The sequence below is a fragment of the Salarias fasciatus genome, chromosome 22, assembly GCF_902148845.1.
Source record: "Salarias fasciatus chromosome 22, fSalaFa1.1, whole genome shotgun sequence".
Taxonomy (NCBI): Eukaryota; Metazoa; Chordata; class Actinopteri; order Blenniiformes; family Blenniidae; genus Salarias; species Salarias fasciatus.
The window spans coordinates 30,034,257-30,056,619 of NC_043765.1; the positions used below are offsets into that span (position 1 = coordinate 30,034,257).

The 22,363-nt window shown below is 54.0% G+C and overlaps 1 protein-coding gene across 2 annotated transcripts in view; it reads left to right on the forward strand.

Moving 5' to 3' along the window:
- The window catches only part of phf14 (PHD finger protein 14), a 59,192-nt gene that overhangs the window by 8,345 nt on the left and 28,484 nt on the right, over positions 1–22,363 (forward strand). Inside the window, exons 3-10 of one of the 2 annotated variants that reach the window (XM_030120955.1) lie at positions 834–1,573; positions 3,769–3,901; positions 15,153–15,312; positions 17,290–17,401; positions 17,840–17,977; positions 18,341–18,487; positions 18,549–18,840; positions 19,949–20,055. In XM_030120955.1, the coding sequence (XP_029976815.1) occupies positions 834–1,573; positions 3,769–3,901; positions 15,153–15,312; positions 17,290–17,401; positions 17,840–17,977; positions 18,341–18,487; positions 18,549–18,840; positions 19,949–20,055 (1,829 nt within the window). The remainder of the gene's footprint in view (positions 1–833; positions 1,574–3,768; positions 3,902–15,152; positions 15,313–17,289; positions 17,402–17,839; positions 17,978–18,340; positions 18,488–18,548; positions 18,841–19,948; positions 20,056–22,363) is intronic. The other variant, XM_030120956.1, reaches the window with a different exon arrangement.

A 22,363-nucleotide genomic window follows, 5' to 3' on the forward strand; every position in this document is an offset into this window, starting at 1 on the left:
TCCACATGGTAGAACCCGGGGTTCAGCCACTGGGTCCGGGTTCCTCCATTAATCAGTGGAGCAGCTGTTTTGTTTGAAGCCAGTTAGAATCCACCCATTGAAGCGGTTTAGAAGATGGATGGATGGATGGAGGCGCTGTGTGGCATGTTGGAGAAGAGCGGCTTTGGTTGGTGGGATTCCCTCATGGTGTCGCTGTTTCCTGGCAAATAATTCCAGCCTGGCCTTGTCCACAGTGGCAGTAGTGCTGGATCCGTCATGTAAGACAAACCTGTCCAGGATGTCCACGTCACTCTGCTCCACCGTGAGAGGGTACTGGCTACGTTTGGTGTTATGTTATATTAATGTTATATCTGTTGGTGCATCATATCATTTTGATAATAAGAATGAGAGTCTTCATTTACAGGCCTACAGGAAGAGAGAATATCATTTCAAAAGCAAAGGCGTGCATACATAAAGCAAAATGCATACATTTCGCGACTTAACTGGCGGCCATCTTGAAATAGGGCCACCATATTGTTTTTTTTGCGTGGCTAATGCCCTTTTTGCAAAAAGAGGACTATGAAGAATATGTGTGCCAAACCTGTTCCTTGTAGTTGAATTCCAGTTGGATTATTTTTATGATATATGCAATAATCCGCTGCACTGATGTGAATAATCTGAACAGTGCGATCTGAGCCTGGACAGCACGTGGTGTTGTCTGGACAGGAGTTTGTAGTTTTATGTCGATGAATACTCTGACTTTTGTTGTGAATTTCAAATGTGTAAAGCGTGACACTGAGAGAGCCGGTGCTGAGAGCGTCTTCCAGAGTCGTCCACCATGCTGTCCCCCACAGGCTCCGACGGGACGGGGAACGGCAGCGATGACGAAGGATCCAAAGTGAGCGCCGCCGGCTCAGAAAGCGACTCTGAGAACGCAGCCTCGGCGGACGACGCCATCGACGAGGAGGAGGCCAAAGACCTGGCGGCCGAGGACAACTTGACGGAGGACGAAGCCAAGAGCAAGCAGCAGGGGTCCTCGGACGCCCCCGCCGTCACGCCGCCAAAAGGCCGGCGCAAGGCCAAGAAGCCTCCGGAGCCGGAGCCGGACCCCGAGCCCCAACCACCCCAGGAGCCCGCCGCCCCCGAGGCCGCCGCGTCCGCCTCCGCCTCCACCCCCGCCGGCGCCACCGAGGAGTCCCAGGCCGAGCCCAAGAAGTGGAACTTCCGCAGAAACAGGCCCCTGCTGGACTTCACCACCATGGAGGAGCTGAACGAGATGGACGACTACGACAGCGAGGACGACAACGACTGGAGGCCCACCGCCGGCAGGAAGAAAGGCAAGACGGCCGCGCAGAAGGGGGGGGCGGAGGGGGAGGAGGGGGGCAGCGCCAGCGACGACGACAACGACGACGACGACGACGACGAGGACGACGACAACGAAGACGACGACGACGACAAGGAGGACCGGGAGGACAACAACAACAGCAGCAGCGACAGCGACAAGGACATGAAGAAACCCAAGAAGAAGAGCAAGAGCAGCAGCTTCGACGAGGAGCTGACCAACGACAGCATGTCCCAGGGCAAGGGCAACGAGGTGAGTCCCGGTCCGCCCCGCCCGCCCCGCCCCCAGAGTCCGCCCCGCCCCCAGAGACCACCCCGCCCCCAGAGACCACCCCGCCCCCAGAGACCACCCCGCCCTCAGAATCCGACCACCCCGCCCCCAGAGTCCACCCACCCCCAGATTCTACCCCGCCCCCAGAGTCCGCCCCGCCCCCAGAGACCACCCCGCCCTCAGAATCCACCCCACCCCCAGAGTCCGCCCCGCCCCCAGAGACCACCCCGCCCTCAGAATCCGACCACCCCGCCCCCAGAGTCCACCCACCCCCAGAGTCCACCCCGCCCCCAGAGTCCACCCACCCCCAGATTCCACCCCGCCCCCAGAGTCCGCCCCGCCCCCAGAGACCACCCCGCCCTCAGAATCCACCCCACCCCCAGAGTCCGCCCTGCCCCCAGAGACCACCCCGCCCTCAGACTCCGACCACCCCGCCCCCAGAGTCCTCCCACCCCCAGAGACCACCCCGCCCCCAGAGACCACCCCGCCCCCAGAATCCACCCCGCCCCCAGAATCCGCCCCGCCCCCAGAGTCCTCCCCGCAACCAGAGACCAAACCACCCCCAGAGTCCACCCACCCCCAGAGACCACCCCGCCCCCAGAGACCACCCCGCCCCCAGAGACCACCCCGCCCCCAGACTCCACCCACCCCCAGAGTCCGCCCCGCCCCCAAAGTCCGCGCCGCCCCCAGAGTCCGCCCCGCCCCCAGAGACCACCCCGCCCCCAGATTCCACCCACCCCCAGAGTCCGCCCCGCCCCCAAAGTCCGCGCCGCCCCCAGAGTCCGCCCCGCCCCCAGAGACCACCCCGCCCCCAGAGTCCACCCACCCCCAGAGTCCGCCCCGCCCCCAGAGTCCACCCACCCCCAGATTCCACCCCGCCCCCAGAGTCCGCCCCGCCCCCAGAGACCACCCCGCCCTCAGAATCCCCCCCACCCCCAGAGTCCGCCCTGCCCCCAGAGACCACCCCGCCCTCAGAATCCGACCACCCCGCCCCCAGAGTCCTCCCACCCCCAGAGACCACCCCGCCCCCAGAGACCACCCCGCCCCCAGAGTCCACCCCGCCCCCAGAATCCGCCCCGCCCCCAGAGTCCTCCCCGCAACCAGAGACCAAACCACCCCCAGAGTCCACCCACCCCCAGAGACCACCCCGCCCCCAGAGACCACCCCGCCCCCAGAGACCACCCCGCCCCCAGACTCCACCCACCCCCAGAGTCCGCCCCGCCCCCAAAGTCCGCCCCGCCCCCAGAGTCCGCCCCGCCCCCAGAGACCACCCCGCCCCCAGATTCCACCCACCCCCAGAGTCCCCCCCCCCCCCAAAGTCCGCGCCGCCCCCAGAGTCCGCCCCGCCCCCAGAGACCACCCCGCCCCCAGAGCCCACCCACCCCCAGAGTCCGCCCCGCCCCCAAAGTCCGCGCCGCCCCCAGAGTCCGCCCCGCCCCCAGAGACCACCCCGCCCCCAGAGTCCACCCCGCCCCCAGAATCCGCCCCGCCCCCAGAGACCGCCCCGCCCCCAGAGTCCTCCCCGCAACCTGAGACCAAACCACCCCCAGAGTCCGCCCCGCCCCCAGAGTCCGCCCCGCCCCCAGAGACCACCCCGCCCCCAGAGTCCGCCCCGCCCCCAGAGTCCGCCCCGCCCCCAGAGTCCACCCCGCCCCCAGAGACCACCCCGCCCCCAGAGACCGGCCCGCCCCCAGAGACCGCCCCTCTCCCAAAGTCCGCCCCGCAACCAGAGTACGTCCCGCCTCCTGACTGCCCCCTGAGTCCTGTCAGCCCCGCCCCCTGAGTCCGTCCCGCCCCCGTCCCGCCCCCGGCGGCGTCCATAACCAACCTCCTTCTCAGCGTCTACCACGCTGGGTCAGATCTCTGCTGATCCACTGACGGCAGGTTCTAGGAGGTCCGGACGGGTTGTGGATTTCGTGCTGGTCTGTCTCAGTCCTCTGCACAGCAGCATAGAGATGGTTGTAGCATTAGCATTAGCATGTAGCAACAGCAGCTGCAGCAGCTTTTTCAGAAGATGTAGCGTCAGCTGGCATCCAGACCGTCTGCCTCCCTCCCTGAGGGGCAGCAGTCTCTCTGAACCGGCTCTCACTTTGGAGTTGCGGTGTGGCCCGTTTCCCCGTCCCGTTAGTGGCTGATGGCAGCGCAGCGTGACTGTCTGGGTTGTCCCGCTCCTGCAGGATGCTCTGCTGGACCGATCCCAGACCTGGAGCGCCCAGCACATCCTGATCTGCTGCGTCTGTCTGGGAGACAACAGCGAGGACGCCGACGAGATCATCCAGTGCGACAACTGCGGCGTGACCGTGCACGAAGGTGAGGGCCGCCGGCCGCACATCTGGAAGCACTGCGGCTCAGCTGCAGAGCTTCGCTCGCTGATAACAGAAGCTGTTGAGTCTCGAGGCTCGGAGCTGACCCCCAGAGCCCTGCAGCACTCGGGATCCGGGCTTTTTGAGCGGTCTGCTGTGAACTGGAGTCCTGGCAGGCCGAGCAGAGGGACAGCAATGCGGCCTGGAGGTCCGAAATACCTGCTGTTAAAGACTTTGCAGTCCATTCAGTCGGGCTGGGCGGTATAAACGGTACAAACCTCATGTGCTATGAATTTGGCCCACGGTAGGGATTTTGGTCATACCGCCCACCCTGATAGCACATTACATCCTCTAGGTGGCAGGAATGCAACTTTTTAGACGCTCGGTTCCCTGAACAGCAGCGATGGCGGCGAGCAGTAAACCGAGGAAGAGCTCATGAAACGATTGGTGCAACATCTATAACAGTGGTCGACAACTGGCGGCTTTTGGCCTGCGAACAATAGTATGTGACCGCCAGATGATTTTGAGAATGTGAGGCAGCTGCTGGGTGGAGGCAGTAACTCCGTCCTTTAAGCTGTCAGTATCAGCTCCTCCTGAACCTCCTCCATTACCTGTGGAACACCTGGAACCCTGATTCAGAGAACAACCTGCACCATGCACCAGGTAACGCTGACTTGTATTGTGAAGCTGTGGAGTGAAAGCTCTGCTGCGCGGACTGCTCTGGAGATCTCAGACGGCCTGTTGCTGGTCGGCTCGCACCATGTGACCCAGGGAAGATTTCCTCCGCTGTGGCGTCTGGCAGAGGAGAGGCTGGCCGAGCAAGCCCGAGGATCAGAAGACGGCCCCTCCCGCTGCCGCCCTGCCTCTGACCGCAGACTGCAGGACCGTCCCTTCAGCCCTGCTGCTGCCTCTCCTGCTGTCCCAGCAGAGTCCTGTCCTGCTTCAGGTCCATGCAGAGCCTCACCCTCCTTCTCCTGTAGATTTCAGCACATGGGACCCGCCGAGGACGCGCTCCATGTGGTTACATGGTGGTTTTATCTCGGAATTGGTTTGTTCCAAACTAAGTAATTCAGAAATATATTCCCGAGCTTGGTGTTTTCATGGGAAAGATGAAGGATTAGCTCCTCTCTCACGCCGGGGCCTGTGAAGCAGTAAACTGAAATGTAGCATGTAGCATCCCTGGTGTGAGAGCCTGGAGCTATTCAGCATGTAGCATGGCTCAGAGTTATGTCTGGTTTATTCAGATTTAAAGATGAATTAAATAATCCCTCCATCATGGAAAACCCTTATTCAGCTGGTTCTGCTCCTTCTCTTGTTCTGTCGCTGTGACGCTCATATTCCAAGATGGCCGCCCGAAGCAAGTGTTTGAATTCAACGGAGACGATTTATTGAATAGAAGAACTGGATCTACTGAAGAGTGGACGGATGGAAGCATGAAAATGTGAACCTTTCTAAAGCATCAAAGTGAAATGAGACAGAAAGGGAAAAGAAACAGGAAGTGGGGGTTGTTTACTTCCTGTAAATACATCACTTCCTACTTCTGTCCAATCAGAACCCGTCACTGCATCCGGGTCTGAAGAGGAATGAAATGAATAAGAGTAAAGGAGTTGTGATACAGAATGAATGTTTCCATGTAAGTAGAGAACCCAGACCGGATCCAGCACGGTGGAACCGGCCGCTGAGGCACGGTGGAACCGGCTGCTGAGGCTGAGGCACGGTGGAACCGGCTGCTGAGGCTAAGGCACGGTGGAACCGGCTGCTGAGGCTAAGGCACGGTGGAACCGGCTGCTGAGGCTAAGGCACGGTGGAACCGGCTGCTGAGGCACGGTGGAACCGGCCGCTGAGGCTAAGGCACGGTGGAACCGGCTGCTGAGGCTAAGGCACGGTGGAACCGGCTGCTGAGGCACGGTGGAACCGGCCGCTGAGGCTAAGGCACGGTGGAACCGGCTGCTGAGGCTAAGGCACGGTGGAACCGGCTGCTGAGGCACGGTGGAACCGGCTGCTGAGGCTAAGGCACGGTGGAACCGGCTGCTGAGGCTAAGGCACGGTGGAACCGGCCGCTGAGGCTAAGGCACGGTGGAACCGGCTGCTGAGGCACGGTGGAACCGGCTGCTGAGGCTAAGGCACGGTGGAACCGGCTGCTGAGGCTAAGGCACGGTGGAACCGGCCGCTGAGGCACGGTGGAACCGGCCGCTGAGGCTAAGGCACGGTGGAACCGGCTGCTGAGGCTAAGGCACGGTGGAACCGGCTGCTGAGGCTAAGGCACGGTGGAACCGGCCGCTGAGGCACGGTGGAACCGGCCGCTGAGGCTGAGGCACGGTGGAACCGGCCGCTGAGGCACGGTGGAACCGGCCGCTGAGGCACGGTGGAACCGGCCGCTGAGGCACGGTGGAACCGGCCGCTGAGGCTGAGGCACGGTGGAACCGTAGGGAACAGGATTCCTCCAGACTGCCTTGGGTTGGGCTGTGGATGGCGAGCAGTGGTTTGCTTGGTCCTGGAGCTGTTGGTGGAGGCCCGGGCTGGTCTCAGCAGTGTTCGTCATCAGGAGACACGGCGTCGGCTTCCATAGCTACGCTGATGATACTCAGCTGTTCATCGCCGTGTCTCCTGATGAGTCAGGGCCAATAGAAACCCTTTTTAACTGTATTTCAGACATCAGGCAGTGAATTTCCTGAAACTCAACCAGGACAAGACTGAATTTGTAGTTATCGGTCCCGAAGGTCAGAGAGAGAAAATTTTACCTAAATTATCAAATGTATAGCACTGACAGAGCCCAAAGCGCTTTACACTGCAGTATCACATTCACACCATTCTGGGTGGTGGTAAGCCACTACTGTAGCCACAGCTGTCCTGGGGCAGACTGACGGAAGCGAGGCTGCCAGTCTGCACCATCGGCCCCTCCAACCACCACCAACCATTCACTCTCACACTACTTTCATACTTAGGCAGGTGGGTGAAGTGTCTTGCCCAATGACACAACAGTTATACGCCTGCGGGAGCGGGGATCGAACCGCCAACCTTCTGGTCAGGAGACGACCCGCTCTACCATCTGAGCTACTGTTGCCCCCATTAGATATCAGATTTTAAACCATCACTATTAGTTAAGAACCTGGGCGTGATTTTTGACTCTGAGCTAAATTTTATTCCACGCATTAAAAACATAACTAATATTGGATTTTATCATCTTAAGAATAAAGCCAGAGTCGCCCGTTTCTCTCTCAGGCCAGCAGGAGGCGCTAATGCAGCTTTTATCTCCTGTAGATTAGACTACTGTAATGCCTTGCTCTCTGGTCTTCCCAAAAAGAATATTTCAAACCTCCAGTTATTACAAAATTCAGCCGCCGTGCTGACGAGGACCAGGGGGCGGAGCCACATTACAGCGGTTTTACAGTGGCTGCATTGGCTCCCTGTCCGCTTCAGGATGGGTTTGAAAGTTCTCTTATTAGTTTTTAAATGTCTTAACGGCCTTGCTCCTTCTTATTGAGCTGATCTGTTTTTACTAGGGGTGTGGATCTCCATGACTGTGGCGATTAGATATGCATCTCGATGCCCTGCCAACGATACGATATAATTTGTGACACACTGAATCCCTGCCGATACGATACTTACGATTAATCCCTGTTTTTGATATGAAACGATATGATTCACCCTCCATCCCAGTTCGATACGATATGATTCACCCCTCATCCTGACACGATGTATGATTCGCCCTGTTCCCGATACGATGCGATACACCTGGTTGCGATGTGATTTGATAAACTAGTTCAGTCAAATGCAGTTCAATGTGAAGCAAAAAATATATCATATGTTATCTATTAAGCAAACAAAAAAAATAAGAAGATGGCAATTCATTCAGTATGTTAAAATAGACTGGGTTTATTCCTTAAAAGGAGAAAATGGAACAAAAAAGTGCTTATTGTCTGAACAAATATTCCTCGTAATCTCTCTACCAGTACTATGTATGACTTACTATGTATTACTGTCCTGTAACAATAAAAGAGTAAAACAAAACAAGTAAAAGACTTCTATAAGAGTAAGTGTAAACGGTACAGTAACAGTAACACCACATCACTCTCCATGAGTGGCTTCAAGTGAGGCTTTGCAGTGTCCGTATCCCCGTCTCCCAGACAGTTCAGAAGCTCGGCCTTCTTTACAAACAACGTTCGTCTTGTCAAGTTTGCCATCTTTCTTGTAAAACGTATAATACTTCCAAACGATGGATTTGAACTCTGAGGGTGCGTTAAAAGACGATTGGAGGATTCTCCGCCGCATGCGCGGCTCCCTCCATGAGGACTGTCGGGAGCGCGCACGTCAGCCGCATGTCAGTTTGTTTACATCGACGCAGCTGGAGCTTCGTCTTTTAGCAGAGGATTAAAACACATTGTAATCATGTCGGACTCTTCATCAGTCAGTAATAACCCTTTGGGAACTACGTATGAGCGGACGAGCGCGCACAGAGGCGGCGACTCGACATGATATGTCATCACGCAAACGCGTTCCCAGATTGACTGGCATGGTGACTGCCCAAGTACGAGTTGGAACCATACAGCGCTGACTGGTTCGCAGGATCCTCCAGTATGTCTTTAAAGATCTGATTCTCTTGTAACGTAGCGCTGCCGCTGCTGCACTCCGCCATGTTGTTGTAGCTTGTAGCACAGTGTGTGTGTGTGTGTGCATGCGCATACGGCTTCCGTCCGTCTTCGGGAATGATGGTGCATTCAAGACGCCTCGGAAACACAAGACAGAAGGCAGGACAACGTGTACAAACCGATGCAACTTTGAAGATTACCGATTAGGCACACAGCGAACGATGCATCATGACTATAAGCCGTCATCGCATCGATACACACTGAATGAATCGATACACTCGTATCTCGCACGTATGTATCTCGATCACGATCGATATCGATTAATCTCCACATCGCTAGTTTTCACCCTATCCACCCTCGGGGCCCTGAGGTCCTCTGGTAGCGCCTTACTGTGTGTTCCTAAAGCCAGAACCAAGACTCATGGCGAGGCGGCCTTCAGCCACAACGGCCCCGCCTGTGGAACAGCCTGCCGGAGAACCTCAGGACCGCAGAGACTGTTGATAGTTTTAAAGGGAGGTTAAAAACACACCTTTTTAATCTGGCTTTTAACTGACCTTTTATAGTTCTTATCTCCATCATTTCTATTTGTTGTCATTTTTATTTTTAATCTACTCATCCTATTTATTCGTTCTATTTTTATTATCTACTTTTAATTTATTTTACTTTTCTACTTTACAATATTATCTTACTTATTTTTTATTAGCTTTGTATCATGTCTTTTTATGTTTTTAGCTGCTTAACGCCAGTGTTTCCTGAGGGGGGTCCTTCACTCTGAGGGGGGTCCTTCACTCTGAGGGGGGTCCTTCACACCGGGAGTTGGTCCTGGTCCTCTGCTGGGGTTACTGTGCTCGAGTCCTCTGGTCCCGGCAGGCCTGGGGGGCTCCACACCTCGGTGTTTGGGTTCCCCTTGGTCTGGCGGGGTCGGGGGTCGAGTGCTGGGGCCCCAGTATTAATGACCTTCGCCTTCTCCTGGTGTGGACGCCCCACTGGTAGTGTTTTCCCATGATGCTTAGTGCCATGCCATGTATCCTCTGCCTTGCTATGGGCAAAAATTGTGTGTGTGTGTGTGTGTGTGTGTGTGTGTGTGTGTGTGTGTGTGTGTGTGTGTGGGTTTTGGTGGTGCGGTTTTTATTCTTTTGTTTTTATGACTGTTTTTTACTGTTCAGCACTTTGCGTTGTTTTTATTATCATGAAAAGTGCTCTACACATAAAGTTTGATTTGATTTGATCTTGTTTCCGCCCATCTTGGAGCATGTTTCCCTCACTGTATGTTTGGTGTGGACACAGCTGTACATTCGTCCCTAATGGACTCGTCTTCATTAGAGGCGAGCGAGGGAGCGAGCCTCTGCGGTAAACCCCATAACGGTTAAAAGTACTTCTGTCAACTCCACCTGCTTTTCCTCCCTCTGCCAGGCTCGTCATTCCTGACCGGATAATCTTTCCTTCAGGGATTAGAAAGCTATCCAGTCGTCATCACTTTCCGTCAGCTTAGCTCCTATTAGCCAGCCGCCGCTGGCTTAGCGGCCCGAGCTCTGTATCTCAGTTCAAAAGGAACAGCGCAGATTTGTGCCACGGGTCAGCCGTAAGTCGGTTAAACCGGCATAGCGGTGGCTTCCGCTCCCGCTTCCACGCTCCAGAGCCCAATCAGAGCAGATGAAGCACCCAGCTGTGGCCAGAGGTTTTCTGGTAATAGCTGGGCCGCGGGAGGTGAAGGTGGAGTGGAGCTGGCGGCGGTTAGCCTCCGGCGTTAGCCTGGTGGCAGGAAACAGGAAGTGGCAGGAGTTGTGCTGTCACAGTCTGAGTACATTTGGACTCTGGAGGGCTGGAGAGCCTCCAGCTGTGGTCCCAGTCCCGGTCCCAGACAGGTGACCTCCTGTCAGTCAGATCCTGTGAGAGCATAGTTTAGATCAGCCAATTGGCCCCTGACCCCTGACCCACAGCCAGCGGTGTGTGATTGAGTAAACAGCCCGGCTCCGCGACGTGGCCTTCCAGCCTGGGGCCGAAGCGGGTCCAGCTCCTCCCCCTCCTGAAGGCTGAACCAGCAGGCAGAGCGCTGCCTGTGTTCACCCCACCCTCATTGGGAGTGAGCGGCACGTCCGCCGGGTTGATCGGCTCGCAGACACACCGCGCTCCAGTAATCGTTCAGGCAACCCGAGAAAATGAAACCACAACATTAAGATGCGCTCACCCCGCTTCTGCTGCTGGCTCCAGGGCAACGCTTTGATCTAATGTTCAGTCTGGCTCTGCAGTGCCACAGAGGAGTGACACAGGAGTGACAGAGGAGTGACAGCTGTAGACCACAGAGGAGTGACACAGGAGTGACAAAGGAGTGACAGCTGTAGACCACAGAGTAGTGACACAGGAGTGACAGCTGTAGGCCACAGAGGAGTGACACAGGAGTGACAGCTGTAGGCCACAGAGGAGTGACACTGAAGTGACAGAGGAGTGACAGCTGTAGACCACAGAGGAGTGACACTGGAGTGACAGAGTAGTGACAGCTGTAGAACACAGAGGAGTGACAGCTGTAGACCACAGAGGAGTGACAGCTGTAGACCACAGAGGAGTGACAGAGAAGTGACAGCTGTGGACCACAGAGGAGTGACAGCTGTAGACCACAGAGGAGTGACAGAGAAGTGACAGCTGTGGACCACAGAGGAGTGACAGCTGTAGACCACAGAGTGACAGATGAGTCACAGCTGTAGACCACAGAGGAGTGACACAGGAGTTACCGTTGGTTGTTCTGATGGTTGGTTGGCTGGTTGGTTGGTCTTTTGGTTGGCTGTTTGGTTGGTCCGATGGTTGGTTGGTCTGTTGGTTGGCTGGTTGGTTGGTCTGATGGTTGGTTGGTCTGGTGGTCGGTTGGCTGGTTGGTCTGGGGGTTGGTTGGCTGGTTGGTTGGTTGGTTGGTTGGTCTGTTGGTTGGTTGGTTGGCTGGTTGGTCTGGTGGTTGGTTGGCTGGTTGGTCTGATGGCTGGTTGGTTGGTTGGTCTGTTGGTTGGTTGGTTGGCTGGTTCGTCTGATGGTTGGTTGGTTGGTTGGTCTGTTGGTTGGTTGGTTGGCTGGTTCGTCTGATGGTTGGTTGGTTGGTTGGTCTGTTGGTTGGTTGGTTGGCTGGTTCGTCTGATGGTTGGTTGGTTGGTTGTAGGGCTGCACAATTAATCGAATTTTGATCATGATCACGATTTTGGCTGCTGCGATTAAATTTAGATGATCGTCGCGATTTTTAAATTGAAAAAACGGGCTCTGTTGCGTGTCAAATCAAGCACTTTTTTAATCCAACAATCAGCCAACCACCAGGGGGGGACCGAGGTTAGGGCCTCATCATTACGCCGCCTAAACAGCAAGTGAGTGAACCCCGCAGACAGAGACAGTGCTGAGGCATCTGGAGGCGAGGAGCTGCTAGCACCTCCTAAAGGAGCATCATCTACTGCAGCGGTCGGCAGCTGGTGGCCCGATGCCACTTTTGGCCCGCGAACAACAACATCTGGCCCGCCAGATGATTTAGAGAATGTGAGGCTCCTGCTTCACGGAGGCAGTAGCACCGTCCATTCACCTGTCAGTATGCAGCTCCTCCTAACCCGCCGTCATTACCTGTGGAACACCTGAAACCCTCTGCGTCAGTGAACAACCTGAGCCGTGCAGCTCCTGCTGCCTTCAGGGACACTCCGTAAAAGTAGCTGCTGATGGACGCCACTGCGGTGTCTCAGTCAGCTGTTAGCTTAGCTGTTAGCCACCGACGAACTAGCTGGCTTTGAACAATTCCTTCATGCTCAAACATCAGTCGATGGAACGCATCTCAACTTCTGTACCGGTGGAAAGAAGATGTAAACGCTGAGCGTCTCGGACAGAACGGGAAAAGCTGTTATTGACGGACAGTTCAGGATGTGAGCGGCGTAGCGGCGGCTTGGAGAGAACGAGGGAATCATTGTTCTGGTAGGTTTCATTTCTGGGTTTAGCGTGGCTGTTTACTGTTCTCTTGTTGTTTTATCTTCATCTTGTTGTTCAGTGATCATCGTGTTGCTCTCAGGGGTTAGAATGCAGCAAGTGACGGTCGCTCAGCTGTGAGGCGTTCAGGTTCCAAAGTCATAATCCGGCTCTTTTCAGAACAGAGGTCTGGTCAAACATTTGTAAAAACTCACAGTCGGCACATCTGTATGTTCGTTCACAACATTGACATGGTTCTAAATAGTTGTTTAGATTCTAATTAAAACATCTTCAATTATGTGCGCATGCACACCGGACTTCACTGAAGTGCTGAAGACGCACATCTTCAATTTGACACTTGTTTGTTTAAAAAAAAAAGTGCAATAAAAAGGTATGTTTGACATAACATAATGAATAATCGTGATGAATAATCGTGATTACAATATTGACAAAAATAATCGTGATTATCATTTTGGCCATAATCGTGCAGCCCTAGTTGGTTGTTTGGTCGGTTGGTTGGTCTGATGGCTGGTTGGTTGGTTGGTTGGTTTGTCTGATGGTTGTTGGCTAGTTGGTTGGTTGGTTGGTTGGTTGGTCTGTTGGTTGGTTGGTTGGCTGGTTGGTCTGATGGTTGTTTGCTTGGTTGTTTGGTTGGTTGGTTGGTCTGATGGTTGGTTGGTTGGTCTGTTGGTTAGTTGGCTGGTTGGTTGGTTGGTTGGTTGGTTGGTCTGTTGGTCTGTTGGTTGGCTGGTTGGTTGGTTGGTCTGATGGTTGTTTGGTCGATCTGATGGTTGGTTGGTCTGGTGGTCGGTTGGTTGGTTGGTTGGCTGGTTGGCTGGTTGGTTGGTCTGATGGTTGTTTGGTCGATCTGATGGTTGGTTGGTCTGGTGGTTGGTTGGTTGGTCTGATGGTTGTTGGCTGGTTGGTCTGATGGCTGGTTGGTTGGTTGGTTGGTCTGATGGCTGGTTGGTTGGTTGGTTGTTTTATTGGTTGGTTGGTCTGATGGCTGGTTGGTTGGTCTGGTTGTTTTATTGGTTGGTTGGTCTGATGGCTGGTTGGTTGGTCTGGTGGTTGGTTGGTTGGTCTGATGGTTGTTGGCTGGTTGAGTGGTTGATTGGTCTGTTGGTTGGTTAGTTGGCTGGTTGGTCAGTCTGATGGTTGGTCGGTCTGATGGTTGGTTGGTTGGTCTGATGGTTGGTTGGTTGGTCTGATGGGTGGTTGGTTGGTTGGTTAGCTGGTTGGCTGTTTGGTTAGTCTGGTGGTTGTTTGGTCAGATGGTTGGTTGGCTGGTTGGATGGTTGGTTGGTTGGTTGGTTGGTCTGGTGGTTGGTTGGTTGGTCTGATGGTTGGTTGGTTGTTTGGTCTGGTGGTTGGTTGGTTGGTCTGATGGTTGGTTGGTTGTTTGGTCTGGTGGTTGATTGGTTGGTCTGGTGGTTGGTTGGTTGGTCTGATGGTTGGTTGGTTGGTCTGATGGGTGGTTGGTTGGTTGGTCTGGTGGTTGGTTGGTTGGTCTGATGGGTGGTTGGCTGGTTGGTTAGCTGGTTGGCTGTTTGGTTAGTCTGGTGGTTGTTTGGTCAGATGGTTGGTTGGCTGGTTGGATGGTTGGTTGGTTGGTCTGGTGGTTGGTTGGTTGGTCTGATGGTTGGTTGGTTGTTTGGTCTGGTGGTTGGTTGGTTGGTCTGGTGGTTGGTTGGTTGGTTGGTTGGTCTGGTGGTTGGTTGGTTGGTTGGTCTAGTGGTTGGTTGGTTAGTCTGATGGTTGGTTGGTCTGATGGTTGGTTGGTTGTTTGGTCTGATGGTTGGTTGGTTGGTCTGATGGGTGGTTGTTTGGTTGGTCTGGTGGTTGGTTGGTTGGTCTAGTGGTTGGTTGGTTAGTCTGATGGTTGGTTGGTCTGGTGGTTGGTTGGTTGGTCTGATGGGTGGTTGGTTGGTTGGTTAGCTGGTTGGCTGTTTGGTTGGTCTGGTGGTTGTTTGGTCTGATGGTTGTCTGGTTGGCTGGTTGGTTGGGTGGTTGGTTGGTCTGGTGGTTGGTTGGCTGGTTGGTTGATTTATGTGTGGGTTGCTGAGCAGGAGGTCCGTCGCCCTGCGGTTCGTCCTGACAGTGGTGGCAGGCTAAAGAGATGTTTGAAGTGATTTGTTTGAGTGAGATCTGTATCACTCTCTCTTCAGGCACACAGTCTCTCTCTGAGCTGCATTATTGTTCTTCTCAAGTTTTCAATTAATTTTCAGCATTTTAATTTTTACTTTAATAACAAAATGCCACATAAATAACCTTCTGAGCTTCCTCCTCACTGTGGCGGTAACGTCCCGCTCAGCTCAGCTCAGCTCGCTTTGATTTCCTGCAGCGACGATAATTAAACTGTGATACAACCAGATCATGTTGGATAATATCAAACTGTGTGTGTGTGTGTGTGTGTGTGTGTGTGTGTGTGTGTGTGTGTGTGTGTGTGCGCGTTCGTGCGTGTGTGTGTGAGAGAGAGAGAGAGAGAGAGACATTCTGTCCTTATGTCAACAACAAATCTAGTGTAATTGATGTGGATTACATCATTTAGCGTTTCATCAGTCCCTGCTGCTCTCATGGAGAACTTCCTGCTCTTCTTCTTCAGTGGCAGCAAACTGCAGCTGGTTTGTGGTGATTCTGCAGAACCGGAACGTTCCTCCCAGGAGCAGCAGACCCACGTCGGTCCCACGTCAGGTTCCTCCAGGTTCAGAGCAGGTCCCAGTCTGACCCGGTCTCCCTCCGCAGGGTGCTACGGCGTGGACGGCGAGAGCGACTCCATCATGAGCTCGGCCTCGGAGAACTCGACGGAGCCGTGGTTCTGCGACGCCTGTAAGAACGGCGTGATGCCCAGCTGCGAGCTGTGTCCCAACCAAGACGGCATCTTCAAGGAGACGGACGCCGGCAGGTGGGGACGCTCGCTCCGGGCCGAGACACGTCCAGCCTAATGACCCGAGCTGGCAGCCGCTATCTCCACCCCCCAAATATTCAGCAGTGGGCAGAAAGAGCAGAAAGAGGAGCTGGATTAAGAGGTGGGGGTGGGGGGGATGAGGGATGGAGGGAGGAGAGAGATAGAGGAAGAAGAGAGTGTGTTATGTGAAGCGTGGAGACTTGAGCCACGTTATCGCTGATAGTGCTCCTCAGCCAGGCTGCACCCGAATTTACTACTTCACTAGAGCATGAAAAACACAGCAAATTAAAGTGTGGAGCGCCGGCTCGCCACAGATGGATATCTTTATATTGGACTTCGGATTCTCTTCCCTAAAGTCCGCATTTGAAATTGTGTCACACAGACTGCAGCTGCAGTCCCGGCTCCATAAATCTATGCGGCTGATTCTCTGTTTGAAGTGTTGAAGGAGCCGAGCATCACAGCAGCGTTCTCTTCTCCACACGAAACACAGCAAGCCGAGCACACGCTGCAGATCTGAGCCAGTCCTCCAGCGCTCTGAACCAGTCCTCCAGCACGGCAACGAGCCGGAGTTCAGCGGCTTCTTCAGGCGCTCAGTACCTCCAGAGAGCTCAGTACCTCCAGAGGGCTCAGTACCTCCAGAGGGCTCAGTACCTCCAGAGGGCTCAGTACCTCCAGAGGGCTCAGTACCTCCAGAGGGCTCAGTACCTCCAGAGGGCTCAGTACCTCCAGAGGGCTCAGTACCTCCAGAGGGCTCAGTACCTCCAGAGGGCTCAGTACCTCCAGAGAACTCAGTACCTCCAGAGGGCTCAGTACCTCCAGAGAGCTCAGTACCTCCAGAGGGCTCAGTACCTCCAGAGGGCTCAGTACCTCCAGAGGGCTCAGTACCTCCAGAGGACTCAGTACCTCCAGAGGGCTCAGTACCTCCAGAGGGCTCAGTACCTCCAGAGGGCTCAGTACCTCCAGAGGGCTCAGTATCTCCAGAGGGCTCAGTACCTCCAGAGGACTCAGTACCTCCAGAGGGCTCAGTACCTCCAGAGGGCTCAGAACCTCCAGAGGACTCAGTACCTCCAGAGGGCTCAGTACCTCCAGAGGGCTCAGTACCTCCAGAGGGCTCAGTACCTCCAGAGGGCTCAGTACCTCCAGAGGGCTCAGTACCTAAACTCAGTGGGTAGCGTGGTCAGCGTAGAGCAGTGCTTGTCAGTTATTTTCTGTTACGCCCCCCTGAGCAAGAAGAAAACAAGTGCCCCACCACCCACTGTCCACCCACTCTCCACCGCAACTATAAACAATAGCATTTGTCTATAAAACCGTTCTAGGTTCACCTCTGCATAACATCCTTGTTAAAATTAAAGAAAACAAAAAAGAAAGATATAGTTCAACTTGCAAGAGTGACTTCATTAACATTGTTTATTAGTCTGTAAAAGATTTTAAGAGCATCAATTTGCCTGAAATTCAATAAATAATAATACCCTTGTTTAAACTGTAAACATTTTTGACAGACTTATTGCACCATTTGCTGCTGGAAAATAAAACTCAACAAAATCAATAAATAATAACAAATTCAAATTCACTTCAGCAACATTAACCCAGGAGCACAATATATAAAACACCGTAACACTTTCAGGTGACTCTTTTGACTCACTGTCTTCGTCTCTCTCCGCCTTTCTTTTCATCCCTGTTAAAAATGTTTCCACGTTGTCTCAGGGTTTGTTTACTGCGCTTCACATCGCAGCTCCTTGCAAAAAAAAACCTACACCACAGAGCTCACACTCACTGCGCACACTCTGACAATGAGAGCGCCACTGCCAACTACTGGAGTGGATGTGCAATTACACTTTATTGTAGTACGGCGGGAAAAAAGCATGTTCCCCTGGGTGTCACGCGCCCCACTATTTGAGAAGCACTGGCCTAGAGAGTCGGAGTCCCTTGTGCCTGACAGGAAGTCATCGTTCCCCCCTCCGTGCGTGTGTGCAGGTGGGTGCACGTGGTGTGTGCGCTGTACGTTCCTGGAGTGGCGTTCGGAGACATCGACAAGCTGCGTCCCGTCACGCTCACAGAGATGAACTACTCCAAGTACGGGGCCAAGGTGAGTCCTGACGGGCTGCGGTGGGCCGGTGGGCGGGGCCGGTGGGCGGGGCCAGGGCCTCCCCCTCATCACGCACAGCTCCGAGTGCGTTTCATTGGTGTCAGGTGTCATGAGTGGTGTCAGGACAATTCAGGTTCTCCATGTTCTCCAGAGAACCGTGGAGTGGGGGGTTCTGACCTGGCAGCTGTGCTGAGGAAGCCTTCTGATGTCTTGTGTTGTTGGAGGTCAGAGGTCAGAGCTGCAGAAAACCCTTTCCAGTGTTTCAGTCAGTGTGGCACAGAAAGGAAACAAAGTCCATGATAAAGAAGAACGTCTTTAGATCTATGGAGGGATGAAGAAGAGAAGCGGGTCGTTCCTGTCTCTGAAGTCCCATGATGCATCACTGTCAGTTTGTCTGTGTGGCTGAGCTCTGAGTGTGTGTCTCTGCTTCCTGTCCAGGAGTGCAGCTTCTGTGAGGACGCCCGCTTCGCCCGGACCGGCGTGTGCATCAGCTGCGACGCCGGCATGTGCCGCTCCTACTTCCACGTGACGTGCGCTCAGAGGGAGGGGCTTCTGTCGGAGGCGGCGGCCGAGGAGGTGACCGCCCGCCGTCCTCGCCCGGTCCCCGAGGGACACGACACTGTTCCAAGCTCCATGGGTAGAATCCCACTCTCTACTGAGAGTGAGGCAAACCCCACTGTGACTCACTACTGCCCCCTAATGCTCACACTGCACATCTGCACACTGCTCATTTCCCTGAGGACATGAAGTGTCTGTCTGTCTGGACAGCACTGCTCTCCTCTTCTGCAGTCACAGCTCCAACCTGTCCTCATGTCCAACCTCTCCTCGTCTCTCACCTGTGCTCATGTCCAACCTGTCCTCGTGTCCAACATGTCCTCGTGTCTAACGTGTCCTCGTGCCTAACCTGTCCTCATGTCCAACCTGTCCCCGTGTCTCCAGGACATCGCAGATCCCTTCTTTGCGTACTGTAAGCAGCACGCCGACCGCTTTGACCGGAAGTGGAAGAGGAAGAACTACCTGGCACTGCAGTCCTACTGCAAGGTGTCGGTGCAGGAGAGGGAGAAGCAGCTGACCCCCGAAGCCCAGGTAGGCTCAGTCACCTGCGTCCCGCGGATCCCGGGGTCGGCGGTGGACTAACTGTCAGAAGTCGGTGGTGTCTCACCCCCAGGCCCGGATCAGCACCCGCCTGCAGCAGTACCGGGCCAAGGCGGAGCTGTCCAGGAACACCCGGCCCCAGGCCTGGGTGCCCCGCGAGAAGCTGCCCCGACCTCTGACCTCCAGCGCCTCGGCCATCAGGAAGCTGATGAGGAAGGCGGAGCTGATGGGCATCAGCACCGACATCTTCCCAGTGGACACGTCAGACACCAACGCCAGCATCGACGGGCGCCGCAAGCACAAGCAGCCGGCGCTCACCGCCGACTTCGTCAACTACTACCTGGGTGAGGAAATGCCGCCTCCTTCCTGTTGCAGAGCTCTTTCTGTTAGAGAGCACTTCCTGTTAGAGAGCTCTTCCTGTTGCAGAGCTCTTCCTGTTGCAGAGCTCTTCCTGTCAGAGAGCACTTCCTGTTAGAGAGCACTTCCTGTTAGAGAGCTCTTCCTGTTGCAGAGCTCTTCCTGTTGCAGAGCTCTTCCTGTTGCAGAGCTCTTCCTGTCAGAGAGCACTTCCTGTTAGAGAGCTCTTCCTGTTGCAGAGCTCTTCCTGTTGCAGAGCTCTTCCTGTCAGAGAGCACTTCCTGTTAGAGAGCACTTCCTGTTGCAGAGCTCTTCCTGTTGCAGAGCTCTTCCTGTTGCAGAGCTCTTCCTGTTGCAGAGCTCTTCCTGTTAGAGAGCACTTCCTGTTAGAGAGCTCTTCCTGTTGCAGAGCTCTTCCTGTTAGAGAGCACTTCCTGTTAGAGAGCTCTTCCTGTTAGAGAGCTCTTCCTGTTGCAGAGCTCTTCCTGTTGCAGAGCTCTTCCTGTTAGAGAGCACTTCCTGTTAGAGAGCTCTTCCTGTTGCAGAGCTCTTCCTGTTGCAGAGCTCTTCCTGTTGCAGAGCTCTTCCTGTTAGAGAGCTCTTCCTGTTAGAGAGCTCTTCCTGTTGCAGAGCTCTTCCTGTTGCAGAGCTCTTCCTGTTGCAGAGCTCTTCCTGTTGCAGAGCTCTTCCTGTTGCCGAGCTCTTCCTGTTAGAGAGCTCTTCCTGTTAGAGAGCTCTTCCTGTTGCCGAGCTCTTCCTGTTGCAGAGCTCTTCCTGTTGCAGAGCTCTTCCTGTTGCAGAGCTCTTCCTGTTGCCGAGCTCTTCCTGTTAGAGAGCTCTTCCTGTTAGAGAGCTCTTCCTGTTGCAGAGCTCTTCCTGTTGCAGAGCTCTTCCTGTTGCAGAGCTCTTCCTGTTGCAGAGCTCTTCCTGTCAGAGAGCTCTTCCTGTTGCAGAGCTGTTCTTGTGGTGACCTTGGGATCAGCCCCCTCAGCCTGCAGCTGGCCTATCTGCCATCACCGCGCTGTCACTGCTGTGTTTTATTCCTTCAGTGTAGATTGTGATCGTTCTATTGATTTTTGTCCCATTGCTATTCAGAGCGCAACATGCGCATGATCCAGATCCAGGACAACATCTCCGAGCAGAAGAGCCTGAAAGACAAGCTGGAGAGCGAGCAGGAGAAACTACATGTGGAGTACAACAAGGTGAGTCCAGACCCACCGAGCGCCACGGGAACCAGGCCAGGAGCGGGACCAGGACCGGGACCAGGACCAAGACCAGGACCAGGAGCAGGCCTTTATTATCAGCAGTATTTTCAGGACTGATGTTGTTTCAGCTGCCCCCATCCAGCTGCAGCAGCTGAGTCCTTCATGGTTGGTAGTTGGAGTCTGGAGGTGACCTGATGGTCAGGGATGAGACCAGCTGTAGGTTTTCAAACCGGATCTGATGTGAAGTGAACCTGGGTCGTCCTGAGACTGGAGCCAGATGAAGCCCGAGATCCTGGACTCTGCAGGGCTGAAAGGAGCAAATCAGCCAACAGATCATGTTGAGAACAGCCAGCACTTCAGACTCACTTCAAGGGAAAATGAGTGAGGGACTAAAGAGAAGGTGTGCCAGGGGGATTCAGAGCAGCCCTCTGGTTCTCTGCCATGCTGTGTTCAGTGTGAGGGCTGCATATTTCCTCAGTACATGACCACAGCCAGCAGGCTGACTGAGCTCTGCTCACTCACAGCGGTGTTCACATGTTGTAATGTGGTTTGATTAAAGCAGGAAATGAAGTCATTGTCGCTCAGTGTTACAATCTAGAACGGCAGGCGATGTGAGTGGAAGAAGAAAAGCTTAGAAGTGTCCCAGGTTTTAAAATTAAGGAAAACATTTATTAGGCCACAACAATAAAACAGCAAGACAAAATGATCAGTCCACCAAATTTCCAAAAAAAAGTCCTACAAAAAGAAAAGCAGAGGTTAATCCAGCCTCCGTGCCACTCTCTCCAGCCTGCAGTCGGCCTGACTGACTGCAGCTGCAGGACGAGCACTGATCACAGAGGAGAAGAAAATCAGCAGATCTGAAAACATTTCACACCAAATCTGTTTTTAAACCAGTCACACACACAGTGCCAGAAGAACAAGCTCCTTCGGCAGTACCAGTGACTTCTATCACCTCATGACAGAAGAACCAGCATTGTTGGTAAGAACTGACCTCACTTCTCATTAATCTGTTTAACTGTTTGCAGTCATCTGATCTCCACCGGACATCAGCTAGCTCTCCATGCTAACGTAGCATCGTTTACTCAGAGACTCTGACAAATCTCAGACATCAGTCTCAGTTAAATCAGCTCAGAAACTCACTTCAGCTTCATATTGAAGTTAAGTTCAGACTGAGCAGGAAACAAACATCTGTAGAGTATTATTAACCAGTCGCCGTGGAACGGCCTTCAGTTTGGAACATCTAACCCGGAGGCGTGCTCTGCTGTCACTTTTCTTAAACCTTTTTTCTGAGTCGTTGAGTCTCAATTAAGATTCCAGTTTGGTTTGTGAACACAGACTTCCTCAGGTTGCCATGGAGACGTGACGATGCAGGACAACCTGTGACTGACACCAGAAAACACCAACATTACTTTTAGTCCATGCTAGCATGTAGAAAACCCCAAAACACTTCTGATGCAAACAGCAGCGGTGGACAGACAGATGAGCTGTTACTGTCAGTGTTACAGTCGTCCTCTGGGTGGTACTGTCAGTGTTACAGTCGTCCTCTGGGTGTTACTGTCGTCCTCTGGGTGTTACTGTCAGTGTTACAGTCGTCCTCTGGGTGGTACTGTCAGTGTTACAGTCGTCCTCTGGGTGTTACTGTCAGTGTTACAGTCGTCCTCTGGGTGTTACTGTCGTCCTCTGGGTGTTACTGTCAGTGTTACCGTCATCCTCTGGGTGTTACTGTCAGTGTTACAGTCCTCTGGGTGTTACTGACAGTGTTACAGTCGTCCTCTGGGTGTTACTGTCAGTGTTACAGTCGTCCTCTGGGTGTTACTGTCAGTGTTAGAGTCGTCCTCTGGGTGTTACTGTCAGTGTTACCGCTGTCCTCTGGGTGTTACTGTCAGTTTTACCGCCATCCTCTGGGTGTTACTGTCAGTGTTACAACCGTCCTCGGGGTGTTACTGTCAGTGTTACAGTCGTCCTCTGGGTGTTACAGTCGTCCTCTGGGTGTTACGGTCAGTGTTACCACCGTCCTCGGGGTGTTACTGTCAGTGTTACAGTCGTCCTCTGGGTGTTACTGTCAGTGTTAGAGTCGTCCTCTGGGTGTTACTGACAGTGTTACAGTCGTCCTTTGGGTGTTACTGTCAGTGTTAGAGTCGACCTCTGGGTGTTACTGTCAGTGTTACCGCCGTCCTCGGGGTGTTACTGTCAGTGTTACCGTCATCCTCTGGGTGTTACTGTCAGTGTTACAGTCCTCTGGGTGTTACTGACAGTGTTACAGTCGTCCTCTGGGTGTTACTGTCAGTGTTAGAGTCGTCCTCTG